The sequence below is a fragment of the Montipora capricornis genome, chromosome 8, assembly GCF_036669925.1.
Source record: "Montipora capricornis isolate CH-2021 chromosome 8, ASM3666992v2, whole genome shotgun sequence".
NCBI classification, from domain to species: domain Eukaryota; kingdom Metazoa; phylum Cnidaria; class Anthozoa; order Scleractinia; family Acroporidae; genus Montipora; species Montipora capricornis.
This window is the reverse complement of record NC_090890.1, coordinates 26118412-26129339: the sequence shown is the minus strand read 5'-3', so window position 1 is coordinate 26129339 and position 10928 is coordinate 26118412. Positions and strand designations below refer to the sequence as shown.

The 10928-nt window shown below is 41.1% G+C and overlaps 1 protein-coding gene across 1 annotated transcript in view; it reads right to left on the bottom strand.

Annotated features, from left to right (window-relative positions):
• Positions 1-2437: 2437 nt before the first annotated feature.
• Positions 2438-10928, bottom strand: part of LOC138014340 (isatin hydrolase-like) — a 10751-nt gene continuing 2260 nt past the window's right edge. The window contains exons 2-4 of the mRNA XM_068861400.1: positions 7597-7950; positions 7119-7290; positions 2438-3612 (exon numbers count right to left, since the gene is read on the bottom strand). Of these exons, the coding sequence (XP_068717501.1) occupies positions 3251-3612; positions 7119-7290; positions 7597-7944 (882 nt within the window). The 5' untranslated portion in view covers positions 7945-7950 and the 3' untranslated portion in view covers positions 2438-3250. The remainder of the gene's footprint in view (positions 3613-7118; positions 7291-7596; positions 7951-10928) is intronic.

Sequence of the window (10928 nt, the reverse complement as noted above, 5' to 3'; positions counted from 1 at the left end):
ACGAGGGGCAGGGGAAGGGACGTAGAGGGTATTGATGGACAGGAGGTGATCACCGCACCAATCAGAACCCCCGTCCAAAATTTGAACGGTTTTTCCAAACGAACAGTTAGTGCGTGCAGGTGTATTTCTCTCCCCTTCCCCTTCCCCCACTACCATCTCATACTGTCCTCCTCTCACTGAGTGCAATTTTTTTAACTGGCCTCAGGCCTCTGTTAGATGTCGGCCGATAGTTCTTACCAAAACAAAAATACGCCTGCTTTGCAGGCTATGAAACGAAGGGAATAACGAAGAACGTTTTCTTCAAAAATAGCCCTTTAGTCCTGAATATATAATATGGCAGTTTTTGCTTAAAATATGTGATATCAGTTACTGTACTTCGTTTCTTATTATAAAAGCAGGCCAGTTAGCCTTTCGTGACCTACAACCGCTACTGATTGTTTTGGAGACGGAAAATGATATGCAAAAACTGTTACATGTATGTGACGTAAACAATCATTTTTGTCAATGCTCTAATCTGACTGGTTCCTAACAGCTGTCGTTTGATGCATTTGATGATATCGGGTGCTGACGTACCCGGACCATCAAATTCGAACAGCTATGAAGTGGACGGTGCTAGCCAATGGAAGGCAGTTCCGTACCTAATTTTCATTGAAGATAAAATAAAAATTAGAGAACTGAAAAACTAGGAAGGAAGTTGTTGTCCTAATTACTAAGACATCATAGTAGCTGGCAGAATGACTTTCATTCAGATTTTGAAAACTCTTGCATTAGTTAATTACTTACCGGTCACTTCGACGCTGAGATCATAAATGAACAACCGATAGAACACTTTCGATATATTAAAATTCAGCTTGGCAGCGAGGCCTAGAGGACACAAACAAAGAAAACTGAATGAACATGTTTATTCATTTCTTTTATTTGTTTGTGTCCTTAAAGCCTCACTATCAAGCTGAATTTTAATATTACGAAAGTGGTCTATTGTATATTCACCCGGAACAAAGCGTGCCTTGAAAATGTCATTTCTTTTTTACGATTTTGTGAAGAACTTTTCATACTGGTTTTCATGACTGTGAAACTTAGAGGAACCCGTCACTGATAAGGGATTACAGACACGATAGGTTGGGATCATAAATGATCCACAAGGCAAACCCTTGATCAATGTGAAATCCCATCTCGTTGCCATATTGCTGTCCCCTGCTAAAAGATACCAAAGATGATGGCCTATCTTCATTTATTTGTCAGCTGTACAAGCGAAAGATGACAACCTGAAAGCTCTAAACGACACTCGTGTAGTGGTGGTTATCGGGGGGTGGATATGGTTTAATTGCAGCAGCTAAAACGTTACAAGATCAATTTCACGTGACACTCATTCAGTATGCTAAAGATGCGTTTCAGCACAATATGGGTGCGCGTAGATCCTCTGTTGCATCAGTTGATGCATGTTTTGCCTTAGATAGGTAAGAAAATGATGCATGAATTATGATGCATACAATGCGACTAGAACTTATAATTAAGTCTGTCACGAGTGCAAAGACATGAGCGTTCTGAACTCGTTCGATTTATTGTGGAGCACACAAGTTGATACCGGCAAATTAAGTCCTAGGCGTTGTCCAACGCTTGGCCCTTCAAATCAAGACGCATTCTTCGCACTGTCGTGTAAGACCTTAGTGCGTCCTGTTCTCGAATTCGCAGTTCCACTCTGGTGTCCTAATATTTTTTTAATAAAGTAAAAGTCATCACACTTATGCCAATCATTGCTTTCCAAATGAAAAGTGCAAAGAGTAACTAGTTTTTTGTTCTTATTGTTAAAAAATGGATTTAACTATCGTAGCAGATGGTAGAAGCAGGATCTTTTAATATTTTTAAAGCAAGATTTAAATATTCTCTTTAAATGAAAGCTACGCTAATTTTTGTATCCCTTGAAATGCGTTGAACTTCTTAAATTATTTTTTAAAATTGTAAAAGTCCAGTGATCATATTTCCATTATCGTTATCGTAGTTAATCATATGTAACGTTATAGGGTCAACCTCGTGTTTCCTTTTCAAGATGAAAGTTTTGTCTTTTTTCTTCTCCACATCTTCACTAAAATGAAGGTTATATTTCAAATTTCATACCTGGGGGAATTCTCGCCATCTGATTGGCTATCAATACGAGGTTGCGACGGTAAAGAGGGTGACCGACATTTCACCGTAGCAACGCGTGGCCTTACATAGTAATGGAGGAAAAAATGTGAAACAACTATGCTTTCAAAGTAATTTTCCGTTTGCAATGAAAAAGCCTAGCGGAAGTGGGGAACAAGAAGATTTTCCTGTGGCACGACCTTTGACGACACAATTTCCAAAGTTAAGCTAAAAATAATGACTGAGCTGAAGAACAAGTTACATTGGCTCCACGGGAATTACTAAATCTTATGAACAATTCAATTTTCCTTGCAAATTAGCTGAGAACAGGTCATTTTTATTGAACATTTTCAGACATGCGTACTTCAGAGAAAAAAGATTGGATCTCTTGCATTTTGACACTGCGAAGACAAAAGGGGACTCTCTAAATTAAGCTTTCAAGGCTATTTCAGTTTCATATATATATGCAAGCGATAACCAAACACCAAAAGATAAGCAAAATTTCATCATAGGAGTAAAGATAACGGGGTGAATTATTTTTTGTCATAAAAAGCAATTAAGATCAGTTTTTTGTCGCTTGGGTGAAGACAATTTGTTTGAATAAGGTGAGGAAGTGGGCAAAGTGACAGATAACTAGAGTAAGCAACTCATTTCGAAGACATGACGTCGGTAGGTTTAAAGGCTGCGACGATATGGAATCCTATTTGAAATTGTCGATTAATTCTCGTTGAAAGCAAAGGCAGTGTGAATGGGAGTGTGTCCCTTGAGAATTCCACTGAAACTCGGACCAGAATTGAAATATAGAGTTCTGAAGCTGCCAGCTCAAAATCCAGAAGCATTGCTTCTATTAATGTAAAAACACAGCACTTTAAGAACAAATTTCGTGGCAATTAAGTTGTAAGGAACTTGAAGTACCAACAATTTAACTTAGTCTTGCACGCCGTAAGACGGCTTGCTGTGATCGACAAAAGAAATAACTTTGGTCTAGATACCGGCATTAAGCCTTTTGCAGTGCGGGATTCTGCTTATTTCTCCTTCTTTTCAATGAACCTAACCTTAGTTAAACTTACATCTTAGCCCTCTGATCAATTCTCAGCTTAGAAAATTAAGTAATCCGCGCCCAAGGATTCTAGAAATCACAGAAAGCTAAGCTAAGATATATCAAGACAGTCCCTGCCCAAAAGAAGCCAAAACCATTTAGCTTGTCGCCCGCGTTGACAGTACATCCGTTGTCATCGAGACGGGCAAATATCCTGCAAGGTCCTCCACTGCCGTCACTGATAAACATTGGGGCCGCGTAGACTGTAAAGCCTTTGACAGGAAGCTTGTCCATATGCGCAACATTTTCTAGGCCGGGGATGTTCTCCGCGTACAGAATTTGGTGGCTTTCGTACATTGTGGACTGTCCGTAGTCAATCGATGGGGTGTCTAGTCCAACCATCTTGATTTTGCGATTGTTCACCAACCACCGAGATGCGTTGGGGTGTATACCTTTCACATGCAATGTAAAATGTATAAAGGTGAAAATATAGATGTTTTTCCATTATATTTGATCAGTTCAATAATACCCTGTTTATTTCGCAGCTGAAGCAAACCATGAATGTGGAATACGGTCAAAAAAAAATTACTACAATGAGCCGGCAATTTTCGTTTCAAAATAGTATAAAAAGCCTTGAAATGCAGTGTGAACCGCTTACCCGAAGCGCAGGGAACAGGTCACATGTACAAAAAAGGCGCGAATCACAGAGACTGGAAAGCCAGCCGCAGTAAGAGAAGCTGGCGGGGAAGACGTACTGCGGACTTAGGGAGTCGTGACTAGTTAGCAGGTCCCCTAGGCGTTTTTGATTGCTCTGGAATCATTTTACATGTTTCTGTCACAGGGCTGTCACAAACAAAGTTACTGTAGTACTACTGTCACAGAACTGCTTAAGCCTATAGCCGATACTCTATGGTTGTTTTAAATTACTCTAAAGTTGATTTTTCGAAGATTCCTGTGGTTAGAAAAAAGCGAGCTGACGGGGAGGGAAGGGGAGAGGGGAGGAAGGCAATCCCCTCCCTGTTCTCCCTCCTCCTTCTCAATTCGACTTTTGCACGCCGCAGGAATCCGCAAAACAAGCTTTTCCGAGTAACACCACAAGAGAACCGGCGAGTAAGCTAATAAGCACTTAGTCACTGACCTCAAGGAAACAGCGAGTTTTGTTTCCCTTCGACCGGGCCCTTAATGTTTCCCTCTGGGAGAAGTTTTTGTTTGCACGAGACCCTCATTGTTCCCCGAGGCAAAACCGAGCCGTAAAGCAAAGCTCACTTGCCGAAACTTTGATGGTCGTGGGGAAGCAAAACTCATTTTTTCCTGTGGGGCCAGGCATTAAGTGCTTTGTTATACCTCCTAACTAAAACCGAAATAGGATAAAGTATATAAGGCGAAACCTTACAGCTTTAATGCTTTAGTCCAAATTTTGCTCTTTGCAGAACTCTCTCAACGTTTACAGTGTATTTTAGGCACAGGCACTTCAAGCTCAGTGTGAGACATGAATATAAAGATTTGTATGGGAATCCCAATAAAAGACTCAATAAGATACTTGTATGAAAAAAATCTCAATTGAAAAGCCTTACCTCATTGCCATTGTGGTTATTTTCCATATCGGACGGGATTTGAGCTTTTTTCAATTCCTCGGTTGTCAACGGCATTATTACTACCAAGGCTGCACACTCCATTCTGGGGAGCTCACCAAATTGAGTCAAATATTTCTTGATAACATGTTATCACGGTTACAATTTCATATCAGAGTCAATTGAAAAAGATCAAACTTTCATTTCAATCCACCAACAACGCAATAGCAGTCCTGCGAGCGACCTCAGGCTGTAGTTTGTCCACTGGATCGGAACCAAAACCTTTCGGAAGATGGCTGGGAGAGCAATGGTGGACAGTTGACCATTGGAACCTTTTTTAAATCCTCCTGGATCCCGATATGACTGCATTGTCTCGTTCGTCAAATCATAGTCACGCCTTTTTCGTGCTGACAAACTTCAAAAACGCATTCAAAAAATTTGTGTCTTTGACAAACCACGGTCTAGCATCTCGGTAGGGCTCAGTTTGTTAAATGCCAAAGGTCAATTGTCCAACTTTGCTCTCTCAATCATCTTCCGAAAGGTTTTTGGTTCCGATCGAGTGAAAAAACTACGGCCTGAGGTCCCCCACAGGGCTGGTATTGCGTTGTTGGTGGGTTGAAATGAAAGTTTGGTCTTTGTTAATTGATTCTGATGTGGAAGTGTAACCGTGGAAACATTTTATCTGGGATGTTTGACTCAATTTGGAGGGGCTCTCCAGAATGGAGTGTGCAGCCTTGGTATTTATAATACCGTTGACAGCCGAGGAATTGAAAAATAGCTCAAATCGCGTCGAATCTGGAAAATAACCTCACAAGATGGAAGCGACCCACAATGGCAATATTTTTTTCTTAACGTTACCAGAAATAAGAGTATCAACAGCACGATTCATAGTTGCAGTACTTACAAAACCATCTCGAACTACTATTCCCCCCCCTCCACTTCAAAAAGGGAATCACCCTTACATAGTTACATAGTTTCTTCAAATTATATGCTAGCACAATCTATAAAAGCCTAGTCCCTAAGAAGCTGTTTGAATTTCCTCCTCTGTAACTGTTTTTTTTCTTGGCACGTGCTGGCACACAAATTTGCCGTGGTTTTTTTAGGCTCATAACCTGATAACGAGTTGATCACGAACGAGTCAAAAGTTCAAGTTGTTGTTTCCCTAGAAAGTTAGTGAGCTTTGGTCCATGGCACGTGACACGTTCTCCTCCAATCGAAAAATGTATTGGAGTTTTGAGATATAATAAAAACTGAAAGCTTTGTTTGTAAAATAATTCAAAGACTCTCTGTCCAACGGAATGCATAGCAAGCCTCGTGGACCACGAAACCTCCATTGACCGTCGTCGTATGTCTTTTTACAAATTTCGGAAGTTCTTCCGGCTGAAATGATTTTGTATCTTATAAAGCTTATGTCGGGGTCAAACGTTCCTAGTATTAACAAAAATAAGGCAACCACGTTCCCAGGGTCTCTCTTCTCTGTCTCCATGGTCGTTGAGAGGGCGTTCCAGGTTTTCTGGGGGGGGGGGGGTTCCGGGTGGTAGGTAAAGTTCCGAGTTTTTTTGGTTGTTCTGGAATGTTTCAATGGAGGCAGAGAAGAGGGACCCTGGGAAGGCGGTTAAAAATAAGCAAGCTAATCGTGTACATGACGTGATTACAACGGTTGCAGCAGAGTCTTCAGTTATGAACAACTGATTTGCCACAAATTGTGTGGTATCGAACAAATAATAGTACATGTATTTCTTTTTCATATTGTTATAAGAAACAAACGTCCATCCCTTTTTACAAGAACGAAGAATCGAAGACCGTAAATATACTTTATCGATGTCTCTTTTATATTTGAATCGCTGTCGCGACGCAGGCCTCGTTGGGTGAGGAAACCCAATTATCTTTGGTTAGTGTTCCCCGCGCTTTGCTTTATTTATTGGAAATACACAGTTCTGTTCTTCAAGCCAACTTCTGTAGGAAATGACACTGAATGGGCCATTTCCGAGTTGCTGTTTGTCTCGGTTTCGAAGCGAGTCTTGGTGCTCAACTATTGTAAGGGAAATGAGTTTGATTTGCATAAGAATATGCAACTAATTTCCATTTGAATGATTGTGCACCAGGACTCGCTTTGAAACTGAGGCATGCAGCAACTCGGAAATGGGCTATTGTCACTTATTTTCTCCCGAGTACACATAGCACGCACACAAGCAGAGTAAAACCATACACAAACGCGCGCAAAGCATGCCGTTCGACAGAGAGTCTTGAATATTCTGGCGCACAACCTCGATCCCAGGATCTCCGCCTCCTCAACGACAAAGGAGACAGAAAAGAGAGACCCTGGGAACGAGGTTGCCTGACGCAACGATTTTTTTCTCATTTAATTGAGCTTTCTTGTGGCCTACCTGGAAAATGAAGTAAGGAAGTGTTTTTTGTGTCAGTTCCTAAGTAAGTTCTCTTGTCTGGCCAGTATTTTCCCCAATTATTAAACACTAACAATATCACATCATCCGGAATTCTTCCGTGCGTCTCTTCCCAGGCCTCCAAGTCACTTGGCATCAATTGGTAATCAGAATTCTTAAGAACGAATAAAGAAAAAAAACACACTTATAATTAATTAAAGAGATTGCTTGCAGTCTCCCTTTACTCTTGAGGTTAAATTTACATGTGGGATATCGAGTGAAACTGTCGAGTATAGACGGACAGAAATTGGGCGTGGCATTAACTACTTGGGAGTCTTGCTACCTTGGAACGGGCTGGATCACATAAAGCGTTGTGGTTGGCTAATTTCGATTCACTTTATTGGTTCCTATTTTAACTATGCGCGAACTGTCGCTGGAAAATTGATTGGTGGCAGTAAAAGTGAAGCGAAATATTACCTACCCGGGCCGCTTTCGAGGACACATCAATCTTGACAGCTGGTCCAATGAGTGTATCTAAAGGAATCTGGTCCGTGGTCCACTTCTTGAATGCAAAATGACTAGGTGAATCAATATGAGTTCCTCCGTGTTCTGAAGCGCTGATGTCATATGATGAATAGTAATATCCACCTTCAGTAAAATTGGCAAACGTTTTCTTATGACGGAAAGACATCGCGGTTGGCCAGTAGATAGTGTCATTATTGAACGGGTAACTCAATTCAATCCACTCAGATTTCGCCGGCATAGCATCGACAAACAATGGAGTACAGTATATGGCACAGAGGTACAATTTTACCACAAGAGTATTCATGATGTTCTGCAATGCAAAAACACAGAGCCAAATCGCTCAATTTGAAACCTTTCAAAGCAACACGAGTGGCCATAAAACACAAAATTCACGAGCAAGTTCATAACTCAATAAAATTGCTCCATCGCTGTGTTTCCATAGCAACTTCCGTATTGCACTCTACAACCTATTTATGCATTCGTCATTGACCAATCAGAACCGCGACATTCTGTTGAGTATTATAATATAGTTTGTTATTGAGTATTGACTACCGTTCTAAACCTACTACCAGTGTCTGATCGGCTCTTTGGTTTACTCAGTTTTTTAGCCATTCTTGTTGGTCCTTGATATCACCGCGATGTTATTCAAGATTATTATCACCCAACTAGTGGACTAATGCAAATCCTGCATTATGATTGGCTACGCTACTAGAGGACTATTAGTAATAGTCTTCGAGTAGCAAAAAGCGTGACGCTTTCTTTCGTTTTATTCCCAAATAAATATTTCTTCAACTTGCATTTGCTAACCTTATTATTGCCTTTTCTGTCCGACTAGTTGGCTTCGCCTCATGAGCTATTAACCCTTAGCTCTTGCGGGCTACAGGTCTAATTGTTAATTAGTATAGCAGCGTTGAAGGAGAGCTCTGATTGCTAAGCAAACGTCGTGCGGGAATTGCGCCCGAAAATATTGCAGGAATAAATGAGCTAAAATAATCTTTTTGTGCTATATTATCTCACTGTTTTAGTATACATTCACGGCTCGGTAAATATGCACCACTAGCCATCGGCACTGAGGTGAATAGCGTTCTCGTCACCAGAGCCTCGGATCTTATGTCTGGGTATGGCACTAGGCTCTGGGTAACTCTATGTAGGAACACATGCCCCGTAGGGTTGTTATAGCCAAAACTTGGCTATTTGAACCTTACGACGCATGCTCACTCCCCGTGCTAACATGAATGTACCAATCAGAGACGCTTTTCATTGTTCTTTACGAAAACCAACGAGAAAACACTTTGTATCAGGGCTCCCCAGAGTTCTCACTGAGGTGAATAGTGTTAATTCTTATGATTGTAAACTTTGTATGTAATTTTATTTCAGTAAGTGTTGCCTATTTTTACTTTCACATATTCATGAACTATATAATACCCGATTATACTGATATATTTAAAGTGCGGGGTTTAGACGAAATTGACATAAATATAACATACATTAGATTAAGTTTGCAAATATTGCACCATTTCCTCAATAATGTCAAAATGCAACAGAATGGCTACCCCATTAACCACTGCATTACCATGGATATCTTTTGAATGGGTATGAAAAATCTTATACTTCCTATGTTGTCAATAATAATAGCAACTGTGTTTGTTTCAATAGTCAACAAGAAGGTATCATAGTCCTTTCTTAACAAATTGAGAACACCTTGCAATGGTACAAAACAATCTCTGAGATTTGTCATGTGTAAGCCATCTGCATAATTGCAAGTAAATTTATTGAGATAGTTGTTGTCATTGCTAGCAGAGGTCTCTTTGCTTCGTACGCTCGTTGGGGTGATGACTGTACGGGAATAGGATAGAAACTCTCTTTGATACAACTGCCGTCCATGGCCTTGGACGGGACTGTTCAAAACGCATGTCCCATGTTATGTTTGCTGACTGTGACCTGTGCCCGCTGTGTCTCGCACATTCCTTTACAGAAAATTCCACTGTTGTTAAGTGAGCCCGTACAACATGTAAGGTATCACGCGAGGATTCGGTCGCTAAGTAACCGTCGCGCATGCTCACCACAATGAGTTTCGGCCCGTGGCAGAGGTCTATTTTCCAGTACTCTGCAGCCCAGCGAAGGCAAAAAAAAAAGAGACCTGTGCTGGCAGGGAAAAGGAATCTCAGATAATAAGAGAAAGTTTTTTCCTGCTAATTTACTGAGATCAGTATAGCGTGAATTACCCAGCATCAATATTTAATTCAAGTCTGCGCTACACCAAGTTGCATTAGTTTTAGAGTGGTAAACGGAAATAAAGGCATCCTTACGCATCGTTAATACTAAGTTCACAATACCGAGTAAGCAAAAATAAAGACATCGCTACGCTTTGTTAATACCAAGTTCACAAAGGTCAGAAAGGGCCGGAAAATTAACAAAAGTTTGGATCTACCTTGTTTATATTCAAAATCCTTCGAGGCTCGCTTACAACGAATTTTGACACGGATGGTAAACCGTTCACTTATTTGCTCTCATCGTATTGAGGCGGCAAGTGAACAGTTGTTGCGAGCCTCGCAAGCCTCGAAGGATTTTGAATATTTGAATATTTTTCGCTGTTTCTCAGCAAAGCGAGAAAGTCACCGCGACAATAAAGTACGGCTTTTTCGTAGCCTGCAGAGCAGGCAAGATTTCTTCGAGCGATTGCTGACATCGTGAAAAGTTCACCCGCCATCTTGAATTTTTCATGCAGTGGAAGACTGGAGAGAGAAAGAAAGTTATCCCCCACCGTCTAACAGGGCGCGGTCTATAAAATGGCGGTCGCAAGATTGTAATGCAAACTCGATCTCCCCAACAAGCGAACTCGAACTCGATCGCCCCAACAAGCGAACTCGACCGGCCAGACAAGACGCCTGCACTGCAGGCTAGCTTTTTCGTTGAGAACTTTTGCGTGTAAATATCTTTTTCAGTTTGTTATCGAGATTCCCATACAAATCCTTATAATTTTCCACCCTCCGAGTCTGGATGGCCTGTGGTTACACTCGAGTGACCAGCTCACATTAGAAGCCGGCGTCAAGTTTTCGGAGAAGTTTGTCGCGAAAGTGATTGTCTCACACTGAACCAGAAGTAAATTCAAACCCTCGATAATGTTGGAAAAGGCAATCTGAGTTCGTTGAGATTTTTGACACTTTGCTATCAACGGGCCCCCGCACGGTTGTTTAATATACAATCAACCGTGACACTGATGAAGAATTATCAATGAAAAGAGGGGTCAATAGGGTATGGCTCTAGTCAGTAATAAAAGAAGGCCAT